This window comes from Stegostoma tigrinum, chromosome 28 (genome assembly GCF_030684315.1).
Source record: "Stegostoma tigrinum isolate sSteTig4 chromosome 28, sSteTig4.hap1, whole genome shotgun sequence".
Taxonomy (NCBI): Eukaryota; Metazoa; Chordata; class Chondrichthyes; order Orectolobiformes; family Stegostomatidae; genus Stegostoma; species Stegostoma tigrinum.
In genome coordinates this window covers 35,929,328-35,947,716 of record NC_081381.1, presented here as the reverse complement: position 1 = coordinate 35,947,716, position 18,389 = coordinate 35,929,328, and the positions used below count along the sequence as shown (strand labels likewise).

Below are 18,389 nucleotides of genomic sequence, written 5' to 3'. Positions count from 1 at the left end.
CTCGCCGTTGTCATCATTATTCACAGTTGAAGTAAATACTTTGATTAGAAATCGATAATAATGAAGGACTTCAAGTTATTTTTAGACAGTTATTGATGTTCTTTAACTTAAGCCAAACTATTTTCCGACAATAACTTCTTTCTATAACATCAGACTAGACTTAAAGTAAGGAAAACACTCGAGATTAGTGCTATTAAGAATAAGGGCACCTTCCTTGCATGTTTAACTCCAGTCTGGACCTGATTGCTGCTGCCATTCATCTTGTAGCCGTTATATCTCTCTTTCCTTCCCTTCTCCAGCTCTCTATCTCTCTTTAGCCTCATCCCACATGCTTTACCCCAATGTATTTTCTTGTTTCTTTGTATCCATTGACTCTTCCCTGCCCTTCTGTTTTTTTTCCTGACTGTTCCATCTTGTCTCCCTGTTCCATTCCTTCCAAATCACTTTAGCTTCATCCCCCACCTTCCCTCTCTCTGCCCTTTACCCTCTCAGTGTCTCCATCTGTTCTCTTTCTCCTGTTGTTTTTCTCTTTTCGCTAATTGCACTGTTCTCCTTGTTTCCTTGCCTCCCTCTCTCCTCTTGCCACGGTCTGCCTACCCCATCCCTCATCCCCTCTATCTTCCTTGCCCCACTCCCCTCCCTTCCTGTTCCCAGTCTTCCAATACACCCCACATTCCCCTCTCTTCCCCTCTTCTCTGTCCATTCCTCCTCTCTGCTCCCTCTCACCCCTCATTTTCTTTTTGTTCCACTTTATAAACTTAGCTTTTCTGTCTCTATTACCCTGCAAATCTGTTTTACCTTGTATATTTTCTCCCTTGTTTCTCCGCCGCTCCCTGTTTCCTCTTTTTTTCTGTCTGTGTGCGTCTCTTTATTTTACTCTCTTCCTTTCCTGCCCTGTCTTCTGCCACATGCTCTCACTCTGTCTGTCATCCAATGTGACTAGTTCTGTATTCTCATTAAAGTCAGACTAACTAACTGCCCAGATCTGCAGCAGCTGTTCCCATTGAGCTGCTCCCTAGGCCTGATCCTGGGAGCCCTGACAGCATTCGCATGGTTAGACGAGAAACTTGCATTTACAAAGCACCTTGTAACATAGAGAAAGCGCTGCATACCCATGTCATGAGAGAAAAAAATAATGACACTGAGTCAAAGAAGGACATAGGGATTAAGGAACGCCTTAAGGAAGGAGAGAGGTCAAGAGATGAAAAGGTTTTCGGGAAGGAATTAGAAACCTTACGACCTTTAAAGACATAAGTAGGAGGAAGTTGGGCACAACACTAGAATTTGAGGAACTTGATAAAACCGGTTCCTTTACCCCGATGGCAGCTGAGTAGATTTACTTTTAAAAACCGAAAGAACTGTGGATGCTGTAAATCAGGAACAGAAACAGAAGATGCTGCAAAAGCTCAGCAGGTTTGGCAGCATCTGTGAAGAACAATATCAGAGTTAACGTTTTGGGTCCGGTGACCCTTCCTCAGAATTGACTTACTTTAAGTTGACCTAAAATCCTGTCTCGATTGTGGGAGCCAGGCTTGGCAGAGTGAATGCTGGGATCTGGCTTGCTAATTACTCACATTCTGACTTCCCAGCAAGTGAAAGTAATCAAACAGACAGATGGGGTGAAAATCCCCATGTTGGAATGAGAGAGGTTGCTGAGCTGTTCATGATCCAACACCTTCAATAAATACCATCTTGTGTTCTGTTTTCAAATTGTGACAACCACAAGCATGCTTCCCCAGTTCAGCTGCCAAAGAGAGCTTTAAAATATAAATATAATGTGCAGAGTCTCACTGATGTTGTGACAGTTCATAAACAGACCAAAGTGTTGTCTTTGTGGATTATCGTGCTGGGAGTTGTACACCCTCACTTGTTACTCTGATAATTGTTACACTAGTAATACCACTGGGACTCATGATGTGTAAGACAGGAGTAGACATATGTGAGGGAGAAAAGGAGACAAGGTAGTCAAGGATACTTTACCAGGCCGTCAGTGCGCTTTATCCTGTTGAAGGTGCATTGCTTCTTTACATACATGCCCCAGAGAACAACATCCAGGAATATACATTTAAGGAACATGTTCCATTGAATTTAATTGATAGAAAATTGCAGGTAGAGTGTGACTAGCTTGCCAAGACACATTCCGTGTGTGCTGTTCGCCCTAATTGACCTGTGATAGTGTGGGCAGATGATGGCCCAATGGTGTTATCGCTGGACTCAATCCAGAGACTCAAGTAAATGCTCTGGGGTCTTGATTTCAAATCCTACCATGGTGAAATTTGAATTCAGTAAAAATCCGGAATTGATAATCTTGAAACCATTGTTGATTGCCGGAAAAACCCATGTGGTTCACTAATGTCCTTTAGGGAAGGCAACTGGACTGATCCGGACTAATGTGTCTCCAGACCCTCAGCAATGTGGTTTACTCTTAACTGCTGTCTGAGACGGGCACCAAATGCCGGCTGAGCCTTATTCTGTAACTGAATATAAAAATAAGTAGACTGTGGATGTGCCTATTTAAGATCACTTCGCCACTGGGCACACCTGAGCAGATCGAGTGTAGCTCAGTCTTAGAATCCAGATTTTGTGTGTGTGTGTGTGTGTTTGTGTGTGTGTGTTTGTGTGTGTGTGTTTGTGTGTGTTTGTGTGTGTTTGTGTGTGTGTGTGTGTGTGTTTGTGTGTGTGTGTGTGTGTGTGTGTGTGTGTGTGTGTGTGTTGGTTAAATACATCCTTCACAGATAGTCAGATATTGTCTTTTTAATTACAGCAGATTCAGGCCATGAGTGATTTCTGAAGAAGGGTCTAGGCCCGAAACGTCAGCCTTCCTGCTCCTCTGATGCTGCTTGGCCTGCTGTGTTCATCCAGCTCCACACCTTGTTGTCTCAGGCCATGAGTGTTTGTGTTTTGGCAGCTGAAATTCTTGAGCTAGCGAAGCTCTAAGTCTGATTTTCTGCAATGTCATTGAGTTTGTTTCCACCATCCACACAGGGCTCAGCTTATCTTCCCCCACTGCTACTTGTGACTCCATCAGTGCAACAACCCCCACCTTAGCCAGCCAGGGCCGCTCTGAGGTCTCCTCTCCCACCCTAATATCTGGGCTGATCACTCACCACGGCATGGACCCTGCACACTCCAGCAAGAACGGCCTGCCCAGTTCCATGAAGATCGAACGAGGCCGGAAGAAGATTAAGGGTGAAAACTGCATCGGACCCCCTGTTCTCGTGGTGCCATATCCCATTCTGGCTTCAGGCAACGAACCCTCGAAGGATGGGAAAACGTACAGGTTGGTAAATGAGCAATAGGGTTTGAATTAAAGAATGCAGGCCTCCCAAAGACCAGGGACGTAGGAGGTACTGCAGTGAGGCTGGGGTGTGGGGTGCTCAGTGCCTGCAGCAGGGACTATTTTCTCTGATATTATTTCGAGAGAAGAAGGTGGGCATAAACTCAGAGCTCAACACACGCCACCTGTAGGTACAAATGCCCCTGTCTCAGCCAATTCTGAATCCACAGTAGGTCCTGTTTGACAGTTTGCAGATTTGTAAATTGTCGTGAATGTATCTCATTCTGTTTCAGTTGGCCAAAAGTGGGCTATTTTTACATATATATTTGCTGACAGATTATAGGCATTGCTGGCAAGGCCAACATTTATTCTGTGTGCCTAATTATACTTGCAAAAGTAGGTTTGAGCCGCCTTCTCAAACCACTGCACTTTTTGTGGTTTGGGTAGATGCAGTGCCAATAGGGTGGGAGCTCCAGGATTTTGACCCATATTCCAGATGGTTAATTGGCTTACAAAGCTATTCTCTCCCAATTGAAGAATGGGCTGTTGCAGCATGTGAGACTGACTGGTCTCACAAGATATGTTTTGCTTCCAATATGACATTACCGCTGATGAGTAACAGGGTTTCAAATTATCACCCTGTAGAGGGTAGGCCATTCCCATCATAAGAATGCAGATTCTACAAAAGACTTCCTGGTTAGTTTCTGCTCTTTCTCCTTAGCTGTGTATATTTCATTTCAAATGTGCTTCCAATTCCGTTCTGAAAGTAACTCTTCAACCTGCTTCCATAATCCTTTCTTGGGGTACATTCCCAGTCAGAGTAACTTAAGACCAAGAGATGGTTTCTGTGCCTGCAGTCCACTGAGGGCATTGATTTTGGAAAAACAAACTTTTTTTGTGTGTGAACTGATAGAAGCCTTCTCGCTAAACCTTTTCAGAATTGTCAAGATGCTTCCACTTGTGAGGAAGGCAAAAAAAACAGTTTACCTCCAATAGGCAATGCACAAATTGTTTTCAAGGGATTACTGAGAATGTAGAACTCAACACCAAATGAAATGCTGGAGGCATCGATGCATTTGAGATTAGATAAGTACATTGAAAAAAGAAATAGAAAGATATGGTGCAATGACGTATTTAAGTATTCTTTTCCTCAGGTTCTTATGTCAATTATCTAAAACTTATGCCTCTGATAACTGAGCCTTCCAGATAATGTTTCTCTTTGTTTACAGTATGAAGCCTCTCCTTAGAGATGTATTGGAATACTACAGTTGACACAGGATAAAAATAGTTGCAGCCTCTTCATCTTCCAAAGAGCAGCTCATCCTTAAGAACAAAATTCCTTCTCTCAGAGGAAACAGCGCAGTACACTGTAGCACATTTCTCATCATTTCAGACTGGACTCCTCCATTCTCTACCAGGATTTTCCATTCAAGAATAGAGCTCCTAGTTTTGGAATGCAGCACATTTTTTAGAACGAAGCCCCAACCCCTCCCAGTTCCAAAGCTAAGCCTGCATTCGAATCCAGCTCACCATTTGAGAACACTGCTTCCCATTCTAATGTTGATCAGCTTCTCCAAGACAAAAAGCTCCAATCTCAGAACACAGTTGACTGTTACGAGGGACCTCTCTGCTCATTGAATTGAGCTCCAATGCTCTAGAGCTTTGCTCAGCCTCCATTTTTGGCACCTTGTAATAATTGCCATTTGGCAGAGGATTGACCTACATCCTATGGGTGCATGACCTGCTAAAAGGAGGAACCTAGTAGGGGCCTTGTTTTTTTTTTATTAACTGTTTTCAGAGGATTTTAGTGCTCAGCTCAATGCTGCCTTAGTATATTGTGCACAAGTTGCCTACTTTTTAGATGGGTTCATTGGGTAGCAGAAGTTGGATGTTGGCTGATTTTCTTCATTTGTCACCCATGGGTACTGAGGCCAATGTTGGCCTCTAATAACAAACTGACCAGAGCTGCTGCTTAGTAAAGCCATTTGAGAGAGGCATGGAGGGCAGTGGGCATAGTTAAAATCTACCGCTGAACTGGAGTCAGCATCTTCGAGAGAGTAATCACAGCCTAGGAAGCTGGTTGCAATATTTTGGTTTTGATGGACTTTTGTCTGATGGAATCATGTTTCTGACTCTCCTGTCCAGGTGTAAAATCTGCCCTTTGACTTTCTTCTCCAAATCCGAAATGCAAATTCATTCCAAGTCACACACCGAAGCAAAACCTCACAAGTGTCCACACTGCTCCAAGTCGTTTGCCAATGCTTCATACCTGGCTCAGCATTTACGTATCCACTTAGGAGTGAAACCCTATCACTGCTCCTACTGTGAGAAATCCTTCCGGCAGCTCTCTCACTTACAACAGCACACAAGGTAGGGAAACCCTGTACTTTGTGGAACTGGTTTTGTTTTGGTGAATGTCTCAGCATGGTTACATTTTAATTCCTTCTGCCTCTCCTCCCAAACTGTCACTCTGTTTATCAAGTGATCCTGTCCCATTCCAATACTCACAGTGATCATTACCACTCACTTGCTGGTGGGAGTAACAATCTAATTCCAGATTTCTTGGCTGAAAGCAGCGATAGTCCAAGTGAATCTACAGATTAAAGGATCCCATAAGAGTGTGAACCATTGGGCTGGAAAAGAAGCTTGGTTAGTTAGAATTAGGTACCTTGGACCCAATTAATGGCAAACTATTGATCCATTAGTTTTTTTGTCTCCTTTCCTGCATGGAATTCTCCACTTGGTAACTACTGACAGTGAGAAGGTTGAAGTCAGGAGCTCCATGAGTGGGAAACTGTGGGTTTGAACTTGCATTCCTGTGTTAGACCACTACGAGAACAGCCCTCCATCAAATGGTAAATTGAGACTGGGCTCCTTGGCAGATCTTGTCACCCGCAATATGGAGTACAGATATTCCTACAAAACAAAACAAATGAATTGTGCTTTCTCTAATGCAGGATCCACACTGGGGACAGACCGTACAAATGTGCACACCCAGGCTGTGAGAAGGCTTTTACCCAGTTATCAAACCTGCAGGTCAGTGAGCAACTACTTGTCTGGTTTAGATGTTGCCAGTGAGTTGCAAATGCACTTGAAACTTCATCAAGGTACAAGGCAGGATGCCAAAATTCTCTCCTGCTGCAGCTGTTAAATAAACCAGGTTTCGGGTGAGCTTGCTGAATGCAGCTCGAGGGCCAATGGGGATAATAACATCCTGTCTTCATGCGGGCAAGAGAAGAAAAACGATCCAGAGTGGAAGGTGGTGCGATGGGTCAGGAGGCAAAGATTTTCTGCCTAAAATTTAGGATGCATTAGAAAGGAAGGTTCAGGAGAGCAACCATCAAAATATTAATGGAACAGGGAGTAAGCAGAGAGATTATAATGCGAAGCAAAGGTTTTGGGGCAAGAGGAGAGATGACAGTCATTCATCAGGCAAGCTTTGTAGTGGCAGCAGCTAAAAATTATTGAACTCCACCTCCAGCCTCAGGCTTACAGAAGCTAAATCGGTCTAACTTAAAACCTGATCCTTGCTTTACCTCCGTTTCGATCTTACTCACCAGCTCTTGTAGGGTTCCTTCTCTAAGTATCTTCAACTCCACAATAAACTCAACAAGCACCTTTTGGTGGAATAGAAACCCCGAAATGAAAGCCAAATCCAGGCACTTCCCCAGAAAGTGGACGATTAAGAGCAGAGCGCCAATGTAACTGATTCATGGCTTCAGCAGACGTAAGAAATAGGAGCGGGAATTGGCTGGATTGCGCTTTGAATTTGCTTTGTCTTGCAATGAGATCACGGCTGATCGTTTATTTCAGCCCCCTGTTCCTACAATCACTCCTTAAATTTTTAATGTGTTGTAATCAAAAGACGTCTGTCTTGAACTCACATGGCTGAATCTCCACATCACCTGAGGCAGATAATCCCAAAGATTTAACACCCTCTGAGTGAAGAGATTCCTCCTCCTTTCAAATAGCATGCCACTCATCCCGTGACTGCGACCCCTTAGTGACCCCTCAGATGGCCTTTGACCTAATGAAGGAAAAATAGCACAGAAGATGAAGGACCACAAACAAAAGGGTGATGTTGGCCGTTAGATTTGCACCAAAGGAGGACCCACATATGCCTAGCAGGGGTTAGGTCAGATAATCCTATGAGAAGCTTAAGATCTAAGGTTCATCAGTTGTGTCCTGCAAAATTTTAAACAGGTCGATAGAGTCATGGATAGATAGAATCCCTACAGTGTGGAAACAGTCATAGAGATATAAAGCATGGAAACAGACCCTTCAGGACAACTTGTTCATGACAACAGAATATCCTAAATAAATCTAGTCCCATTTTCCAATATTTGGCCCACATCCCTCTAAACCTTTCCCATTCATACACCCATCCAGATGCCTTTTAAATGTTGTGATTATACCAGCTCCACCATTTCCTCTGGCAGGTCACTAATTAACGCGCCATCCTCTGTGCAAACAATTTGCCCTTAAGCCCCTTTTGGAGGGAGGGTGAGCAGCTTGAGGTTGTGGTACACTTTGGTACCAATGACCTAGGTAGAAAGAGGCATGAGGTCCTGCGGAGTGAGTACAAGGAGTTGGGAAAGAGGCTGAAAAGCAGGACCTCGAGGGTAGTACTCTCTGGGTTACTATCAGTGCCACGTTTTAATGAGGCGAAGAATTGTAAGTTAGGACAGATGAATGTGTGGCTGAGGAGCTGGTGCAGGGGGCAGGGTTTCAGGTTCTTGGATCTTTGGGACCTCTTCTGGGGCAGGGGTGATCTGTTCAAGAGGGATAGGTTGTACCTAAACTGGAGCGGAACCAGTATCCTTGAAGGAGGTTCAATAGTGCTACTAGCGCTACTTAAATTGGAGTGGCAGGGAGCTGGGAACCAGAGCAGCACGTTAGTAAGTGGAGGGATTGAGGGGAAAGTAACTGTTAGGACCAGTAAATCAGAACAAAAAGACACACAGAGACAGGTAAATAAACGTGATGGGTCTAATGAACCAAAGTGAGTTTATTTCAATGCAAGCAGTATAATAGGTAAGGCTGATCAGCTTAGAGCCTGGCTCAGCACATAGTCCTATGTGTTGAGGCCATTGCAGTGACTTATGGTCTTATGGAAAAGGCCTTGTTTATTTATCCTGGCTATGCCCCTCATGTTTTTATAAACCTCTATAAGATCACCCCTCAGCCTCCGATGCTCCAGGGAAAATACCCCAGTCTATTCAACCTCTGTCTATAGCTCAAACACTCCAACCTGGCAACATCCTTGTAAATCTTTTTTGAACCCTTTCAAGTTTCACAACATCCTTTCTATAGCAGGGAGACCAGAATTGCGCACAGGATTTCAAAAGTGGCCTTAACCAATGTCCTGTATGGCCTCAGCATGACCTCCTGACTCCTATACTCGGTGGACTGACCAATGAACGCAAGCGTATTAAACACCGCCTTCACTGTCCGAGCTACCTTGACTCCATATTCCACTTTCAAGGAACTATGAACCTGCATCCCAAGGTCTGTTTGTTCAGCAACACTCCCAAGGACCTTATCATTAAGTACATCATTATCCTCATTTGCCTTTCCAAAATGCAGCACATCACATTTATCTAAATTCAACACCATCTTCCACTCCCTGGTCCATTGACCCATCTGATCAAGATCCTGTTATACTCTGAGGTAACTACCTTCGCTATCCATTACACCTCCAATTTTGGTGTCATCTGCAAACTTACTATCCATACCTCCTATGTTCACATCCAAATTATTTATATAAATGATGGAACACAGTGGGCCCATTATCGATTCTTGTGGCTCACAGCTGGTCGCAGGCCTCCAGTCTGAAAAGCGACCCTCCACCCAGCAGTCTCTGTCTTCTACCTCTGAGCCAATTCTGTGTCCGGATAGCCAGTTCTCTGTCTGTTTCACACGGTCTAATCTTGCTAACCAGTCTATCATGCAGGGCCTTGTTGAACACCTTACTGATCTACGTATAGATCACGCCCACTGTTCTGCCCTCGTCAATCCTCTCTGTTACGTCTTCAAAAAACTCAATCAAGTTTGTGAGACATGATTTCTCGAACACAAAGCCAAGTTGACTATCTCTAATCAGTCCTTGCCTTTGCAAATACGTGTAAATCCCGCCCGTCAGGATTCCCTCAACAACTTGCCCCACCATCAATGTCAGGCTCACCAGTCTATAGTTCCCTGGCTTTACCTTACTACCTTTCTTAAATAGTGGCTCCACGTTAGCCAATCTCCAGTCTTCTGGCACCTCACCTGTGGCTATCGGTGATACAAATATTTCAGGAAGGGGCCCAGTAGTCACTTCCCTAGCTTCCATAGAGTTCTGGCGTACATCTGATCAGGTCCCGGGGATTTATCCACCTCTATGTGTTTTAAGACAGAGTAGCAGATTGATGCATTTTCTGCTGAAGTAACAAGTTCTCTCATTCTCTAGGTAGTCTGCACCTTGAAAGAAATATTTTCCACCACAGACAGCTGTCTCACATGGGGGAGAGTCAGTTAACTCTGACATAAGGAAATTTGAGAAATACCTTGTTTGGAATGGAGCTTGTGGGGTTAAGTTAGGACAGATCATGTCTTCCTTCAGTTGATACTACGTGAACACACTCATTAATTTCTTTTGCTCTTTGTGAGACTTTCCTCATTATAAAGTGAATGCTATTGTCATAGTGAGGAACTACACTTCAAACATTAATTCAGTGACAGTGAAGAGCATTTAGATGTTTTGTGGTTGTGAAGTGTGAATTCTACCTTACATATTTAATTTTTATTTCAGTCTCATCAACGGCAACACAACAAAGACAAGCCGTACAAATGTCCAAATTGCTACAGGGCATACTCGGACTCTGCCTCACTTCAGATCCACCTCTCCACACATACGGTCAAACACACTAAAGCCTATTGCTGCAGCATGTGTGGACGAGCCTACACCTCAGTACGTATCAGCAACTTCTCTTCCTACTGAAAACCTCACTCCCATGATAAAGAGAGCGTTCTCTTTTGAAAATGTGAAAGATTCCCTTCTCATTTTACTCTGTGGGCACTCGTACTGCAGCTGAAACATTACCTGAGGCATTGACTGGTACTGTCTGTGGGATATTACTTATTTCTGGGACACAGGATATCGGTTAGTGCCGGCACGGGGGGGCATCGGTTAGTGCTGGTATATGGGACGGCAGTTAGTGCCGGAACACGTGACATTGATTCGTGCTGTCACACAGTATATTGTTTATTGCTGGGATGGGGGATTTCCTTTCATGCTGTGATACAAGATATTTATTAGAGGTGGAATAGGGGCGTGATTTGTGCTGTGATATATGATTTTGAATAGTGCTGTGGTGTGGGTCATTGATTATTACTGGGATATGGAATGTTGATTAGTATTGGGCTGTGGAACTCTCATTATTGTTGGGATATGGAATATTGATTATTCCTGTGGTGTGTGATTTTGATTAGTGCAGGGATATGGCATAGTGATAATAGTGCTGGGGTATGAAATATTCTTTAATGGTGGCTTACTCGTATGCGATATTGATTAGTGCTGGAGTGTGGGATATTGATTAGTGCTGGAGTGTGAGATATTGATTAGTGCTGGAGTGTGAGATATTGATTAGTGCTGGAGTGTGGGATATTGATTAGTGCTGGAGTGTGGGATATTGATTAGTGCTGGAGTGTGGGATATTGATTAGTGCTGGAGTGTGAGATATTGATTAGTGCTGGAGTGTGGGATATTGATTAGTGCTGGAGTGTGGGATATTGATTAGTGCTTCAGTGTGAGTTATTAAAAATTGAAATACTTTCATGGGATGTTGCACCACTGGCAAAGTCAGCACTTATTGCCCATCCCTAATTGCCCTTCTTCAACCATGCAGTCTATTTGTGGTAGGTATACCCACAGTGCTGCCAGCAGGATATTGACCCAGTGACAACGAAGGAAGGGCAGTACAGCTCCAAGACAGGATGGTGGTTAGGTTGAAAAGGAAATTGGCCGAACGTGCAGTTCTTATGCTTGGCAGCCCTTCTACTTGGTGATAGATATTGTGGGTTTGGAAGGTAATGTCAAAGAAGCCTTGGTGAGTTGATGCAGTACATCTTGTAGATGATACACACTGTTGCTCAGGAGATGTGTGGGGGTCGGTAGTTGGGGAGCAATTGCGTGATTGTCATAGTATTTCAAGAAAGCTAGTACTGTGTTCACTGAATCCATTGTGTGAAGAGCCCAGTGCTGAAATTTGTGACCTTTGTACTTTTTACAGGAGACATACCTCATCAAACATATGGCAAAGCATACAGCAGTAGAGCATGCAATGGACACCCACTCCCCTCAGAGAACGGAATCCCCTAGTTGTCCTGTTCGGATTTCCCTCCTTTAATCAGCCCCCGTGTTAGAACTCTGGGAAGTGGATGCTCCGGGGCTGAGGTTAGGTGCTTTCTGCGGATGGATGAGAAGCTTTTCTTTCTCATTTGCCTCCTCCTGCTATTTATTCAGTCTCTGAAAAGAGACCTAATCACAGCAGAAACATTCGCATCATTGCAGAGACTCCCAAAGACTGTTGAGCCTGAGTGTCATCCATCGCCGAGGAGGTGAGTGCCTGTATCCCTCGGATAAACACCTTCCGTTGCTGGGCAACGGCACTGGAAGCAATGATGTGAGCTACAGGCTGGTAACTTCCTCAATAAGGGCATGGATTGTACTGTCTAAGACTTCATAAGCTGTGTCTGAGAGCACCACTTTTATTAATGTTTAATATGTCTTACTATTACACAGGAAGACGAAGGAGGAATCAGTTAGATATAGAATTATAAAGCAGTATCTCATTTTGTTGTTCTGTGATAGTGCGACAAAACTAGTTTTCAATTATTGGTTATTAGCGAATATGAATTATTATACTAAATGTATGGTCAATTTTCAAGTGTTTAGTTGACGTCTTTGCTGTACTTTTTTCAGGCTGTACACAGGCCCCAGAGACAACTCATTTTTAATATGCATCCTAACCAGTTCAATACAGAATACCCACATCCACCCTCACTGAACATGTCTATGATATTATAAACTGTTTTGCTGACAACTAAACAGCCTCTGTGCACTTAAGACAAGTTGTCATGAATAGCAGGAATCAAGTTTGAGTGTGCCTTTTGTTGCAGCGTATGAGAGCCTTACAAATGTAATTTGCAAAGCAGATGAACTAGGACCAGTTTAATAGAGAGTCAATGGCTCAAAGGCTGCAGAACAGAAATCCCAGGAAAATGAGCATGAGGTGCGCTGAAATCAAACTGGTTCAGTTTTCAGGCAGGTACTCCAAAAGTGTTGAGAGTGCTTTTGGGTGGTGATCAAGTCTGACCTTCCATGAGTGCCTGCCTTTTGTCACTTCTTGCCAGCAAACACATGCATGTCCTATCATGTTGCAAGGCCCTTCCTCCTGGAGTTGAATCCATTCATCATCCATGTTCAACATGCGTTGGATCTTAAAAGGGTCATAACAAAAACATTTGGTGAATCTCTCTGTTTACCAATGCATAAGACGAATTATTCTGAAACACATCTCCGTGATGCATTTATGACAAAGGTGCTAACACATTGCTGGGAATGAAGAGATTTGTCCCATACTCTGGCATGAAGTCAATCTCCTTTGATAAGACATAAATGGGGAGGTCAATTGAAATCAAGACGTTGTGGGAGTTGGTGGGATGTGCAGAGGTGGTGGCTCAGATAGGTTTTATATGGAATGGATACGGAATAGCTATCCAAAGATAAATTTTAGGCCAGAATTCAGTCAAAAGGCCAATGCCGTTTTTATAAAACCCAATGAAAACAAAGGAGTGGTTTCAAGATTGAAATCTATTCAGATTATAGATGTATATACTAATGATTTATGTATAGACTAATGGAAACTTTGCAGTGAATTAAAGAAGGGACTGTAATCAAATTCATTGTGTAGATCAGAAAAGGGAAGCAAAAGTTTCTTTGGAACAGTTATTTGGACCCTGAGATTATATATGTTTCTTCCAACTTTGGGGGGCTCCTAAATTGAAAAATCAATGCAAATTGATAGGATGAGACAGCCTCTTTCTCTGAGCTGTCAAGGACCACATAAATAAAATAGTTTTCGCTGGCCCAACACAATTCATCCCTAAACTGGCAGTCTCACTTGAGTGAAGCCGCAATGATCATTTATGCCCGTTGAATGAAAATGCCGTAGTGGTGCATTAAGGAAATTTCTCCTGGGCTGGGAATGCTCCACCTTGTTGGAGCAGAATAGGCTGAGTTCTTGTTGTGCTTTCCTTGGTCAGGGAGTGCCACATGAAGACAGAGATAGACAATAGATTAAAACAAAACTGAAATCGAATCCTGGTCTTTGTGGACTCCAGTGGAGAGAGACTCAGCAATGTGTAGGCAATGAGATACACAGTGGATATTCTGTAATGAATGACTCAGTGCAGCTCAGGACACTATGAGGGTCTGCTGAACAACACTCAAACATTCAGCACCAATTCTGCTGCTCCTAGGATTTTGTGGCCCTATTTTATTTTTTTAAAGTTGAGATTCAGTTGTCATTTTTCGTAGTGTTACTTCCAAGAGATTTGTACAATAGATCAATGATAGTAATCTCTTCTTTAATTTTTTATTATTATATATTATATATATATATATAAATAAATATATATAATTCAGTTATGCCCGAGGGAGTGTCCCTCTCAGCCTGCAGATGTAGATTAGACACAGCCTGCACTGTCACTAATCTAATGTTCTTGTGGAACAGTCTAAAATAATATAATTTGAAATAATATTGGGGGTGTGGGGGGCGGGGGGTAGATTTGGCAGTGAAGGTAGTTTCTAAAAGAAATTGTTTCAAGGTCACAGTTGGTTATAGGCCCTGATCTGGGTAAATTAGAACACTGTTAACTGTGGGAATTGGCATTGACTGATGTCCAGAGTGTTGAGTGAAATTTTCAGTTGGGTGTAAGGGTGCTTGGTGAAAGCAACCTGTCACAGTCGCATTGTGATCCCGTCAGCGCTCAACACCAAGCCAAGCAGTCTCACTCAGTGAGAGATAGGAAAGTATCATCGTGACTTCTCATCTGGGGAAGAGGCTGGTACCTTTTTAGGAATTAATTCCTCTAGTTGTGATGTGTTAGCAACATAGTAAGCTGAGTAGGAAGATTTCCCTTGGTTGTTATCTTTAGCAACATCTGAAAAAAAGCACTTAGGATCATTCTCACGTTGTACCACATTTACGATGTCACTAACACTGCATACAAGGAAAAGAGGATATGGATTTGCTATCTCTCCAGTGTCATTAGGAGATGGCAACTTATAATGTGTCCTTTACCCACTGTATGTTATTGGTGTTGTAAACATTACAGCAATACATCTTTTATTTGCATTTGTGACAACTGCTAACACAGAGTGATCAAGGGGCATTGTCAGTCATTGCAGGGACCTTTGCTGTTTTGCTGTCTCTGCTGTGCCCGGCCCGAGAGCACTTGATGCTGGTAATGTTTTGGAGGAAGATTTTTTTAAAAATTCTATATGAAAAAACACAATTCTGTGTAAAAACAAAAGTCAAAAAGAAAGCCACTTTGAAAGATTTTCACTTCTCAGGGAGATGCAATAGTTGGCCTATGGGGACATTTGCACCACCTACAATCTGAGAAACAAAGTGACCATTTATTTTTGGTTTTGAGGAGTGCCGGGAGAATTGGGACTTAATGAGTCAAACTTTACCTCTGGGGGCAAGGTGCTCTGCATCAGACCAGTGTCACAAATATTCAAAGACCCCTTTGGTTCCTGTTTTGTAAACATGCCATCTTAGACTGAGATAACACAGTATGGAGCTGGAGGAACACAGCAGGCCAGACAACATCAGAGGAGCAGGAAAGCTGACGTTTCAGGTCAGGACTCTTGTTCAGAAAGGGACCCTTTTTCTGAAGAAGTGACCCGACCCAAAACGTCAGCTTTCCTGCTCCTCTGATGCTGTCTGGCCTGCTGTGTTCTTGCAGTTGCGCTTTGTGTTATCTCTGACTCCTGCATCGGCAATTCTTTCTATCCCATCTCCGACTGATACTCAATGCTGTGTTTTACATTCACTGATTCCAGAACGGTAGAGTGGATGGATATTAGGTGAATGCAGGTCCAGGGAAGCCTCTCCGTCCTAAATGCTGCCCAGCCCTCATGTTTCACCCTGCTCTGCTGGTTCCAATATCTCACTTAACAGGTCAGTCTTTCCACATGAGTCCTAGCAGGCAGTCTGTCTGTCTGTCTGTCTGCTCAGGTATGAAGGGAATCTGAGCTTGGACAAGCCCTGTGCTCCACTAGGGGTCTTTGGGCAGTGATATCAAGCAAGAACTCTGAACTCTTTATGTTCCACCAAATCTGGGCTATTGAGAGCTGCTGCAGCACACCTGCTGTACTGAAACCTGCCTGCACGAGGTGGAAATCAGGGACTGTAAGAAGAAGTGGAAAATTAATCTGTATGCACCCTGAGTAACTCTACGTTTTAAAAATGCCAGTCCGCTTACAGGAAACTGACTTAGGATTATTATCAAAAAGGTTTAAAATCAGATCCTGGGGAAAGGAGAAAATGCAGGCATGAGAATGACCGGTAAAGGTTATAGGTATAAAGCGAACAGAATCCTAGATTCACACAATATTGAAGAGGCTGTTAGCCCCATCGAGTCTGCACTGACAAATAACTATTCTAAATCAATGTTAGTACCCATTTCCAGCCCTTGAGCCATCATAGCCTTGAATGTTGTGACATTTCAAGTGCTCATCCAAATAATTTTTAAAAATTGTGAGCTTCCCACCTCACCTACTCTTCCAAATTGACAGAGGTATGATAATGATCAGCCAAGATCCAATTGCATGACAGAGGGGCTGAATGGCCTACTCTTTTTATTTTAAATAGGTTCCTAAGCCAAAAGAGGTCTTTCTAAAATCTTCCAGAGTTCGAAGAAAGGCAGGCACCAGGACCTGGGTCCTGGCCCCTCTTGGATTGCAGTCTGTACAGGATAGATTGTGCAGGCAGGTGGATCAATAGGAATGCTCAAACATAGAGCAGGCAACCAGAGAGAAGCCAACGCAGACAAGCACATGTATACACCAACACAGACATACATCCATATCCATGTCGAGATACACATACACCCATGGACAGCTACATAAATAGACACACACAAATGTACACTCCCACGCCCACACACAGTGCCTCAACTGCACACAGCAAGTCATTCACACCTAGACACAGAACCACACACCACGCGCGTGCGCGCGCACACACACACACACACACACACACACACACACACACACACACACACACACACACACACACACACACACACACACACACACACACACAACCACTAATTACTCCAATGGAAGCCTTTGTCTGTTTGCCCAACACTGTTGGCTCTGTTGCCACCACCATGTTTTGATGAGGCTGAGACTGCCTGCTCCAGAGATCTTGCCAACTTTTACTTTGTCTGGAGCTGGCATATGCTCAGGAGGAAAGGGCAAGATTGGGACCTCTGGGCACGGTGAGTTCAGGAGGAAATACTAAACTGGAGGGAGCAATTTGGAAATCCTTGACGCCACCTCTAATAAGACCACTTGGAGGTCAGACTTACAGTCATACATAAACAGACAAACAATGCTTAGGGCAGCACGGTGGCTCAGTGATTAGCACTGCTGCCTCACAGCATCAGGGACCCGGGTTCAATTCCACCCTCTGGCGACTGTGTGGAGTCTGCACATTCTCCCTGTGTCTGCATGAGTTTTTTCTGGGTGCTCCGGTTTCCTCCCACAGTCCAGAGATGTGCAGGGTAGGTGGATTGGCCACGCAAAATTGCCTGTAGCATTCAGGGAGGTGTAAATTAGGTGGGTTATAGGGGGATGGGTCTGGGTGAGATGTTCTGAGGTTCGTTGTGGGCTTGTTGGGCCGAAGGGCCTGTTTCCACACTGTAGGGATTCTGAATTCTAATTCAATCTTCAAAATTTGTTCCTCGCCCCTGTCTCAGAGAAAGCAGTGGAATAGTGGTGAATAGTCACTGGACAAGTAATCCAGAATCCCAGGTTAATGTTCTCTAGACATGGCTTTGAATACCACAATGACGGAGGGTGACATTTCGGTTGAATTGAAAACTGAAATATAGAACTGGCGTAATGATGACCATGTAACCATTGTTGTTTTAAAAGAAACCACCTGGCACCACTGCAGTTCTTGTTAGGGAAGGAACTTTGTTGTCTTTATCTGGTCTGGCCTACATGTCGCTCCAGGCCCACAGCAATGTGGTTGACTCTCAACTGCCCTCTGAGCAGTTACAATGGGGAGCAAAATAATGGCCAGGCCAGAGGCATCCACATCTGTGAATGGTTTTTATTTAAAAAAGGTTCAGCACAATTTTCTTATTCATCTTTAGGATATAATAAGTTCAGTATTTGTCACCCATCTCTAGTTGCCTTTGTCTTGCTAAGGCCAGTTCAGAGGGAGGTTGAGAGCCAAACATGGGTGGATTTGGAGTCACGTGTAGACCACACCAGGTAAGGATAATAGGTTTCCCGAAAGTGAACCAGATAGGTTTTCAATGACAATTTATCAATTACCTTTAAGTTTTGGAGTGGAGGGATTTGAATACAAATCCTCTGGATTACTAATGATAAACCCGTAAGTGATATACTGTGGACTCTGGAGATCTGAAATAGAAACAGTAAGTGCTGGAGAAGCTCAGCAGGTCAGGTGGCAGCTGGATTCCTGCTCCAGTGGCATTGCCACGTTCCTACCAGCCTACCCCAGTCTTCACTGTGTTGCAGGAGCTGCTGCCTTCTCCAGATTCCTACAGACGAACACCTTCGTTATCTCGTCAGCTTTTAAGATTGGCTGGTGGCAGAGCTTTGATAGCAGTAACCCAGACAGTAGAGAATTCCTGTGTCAGACCTGACGAATGTAGTCATTGCTGTTTCCAGTATAACTGTTTCGTGTGATACCTTTATACCTGGCATTTCGAAACTTGCAGGGCACGAATAATCTGAGGCCTGAGCATGTGTTGACAGTTTAGGAGTACAGTAGATGTATAATGAGACATGGGAGGTGTA

At 43.7% G+C, this 18,389-nt stretch overlaps 1 protein-coding gene across 2 annotated transcripts in view; it reads left to right on the top strand.

Moving 5' to 3' along the window:
- LOC125466664 (zinc finger protein 362-like) overlaps positions 1 to 15,144 on the top strand; it is a 67,614-nt gene extending 52,470 nt beyond the window's left edge. For both annotated transcript variants that reach the window (XM_048561490.2, XM_048561489.2), the window contains exons 4-8: positions 2,986 to 3,280; positions 5,423 to 5,647; positions 6,235 to 6,313; positions 10,071 to 10,229; positions 11,551 to 15,144. In XM_048561490.2, coding sequence (XP_048417447.1) covers positions 2,986 to 3,280; positions 5,423 to 5,647; positions 6,235 to 6,313; positions 10,071 to 10,229; positions 11,551 to 11,667 — 875 coding nt within the window. In that variant the 3' untranslated portion in view covers positions 11,668 to 15,144. The remainder of the gene's footprint in view (positions 1 to 2,985; positions 3,281 to 5,422; positions 5,648 to 6,234; positions 6,314 to 10,070; positions 10,230 to 11,550) is intronic.
- The last annotated feature ends 3,245 nt before the right edge of the window (positions 15,145 to 18,389 follow it).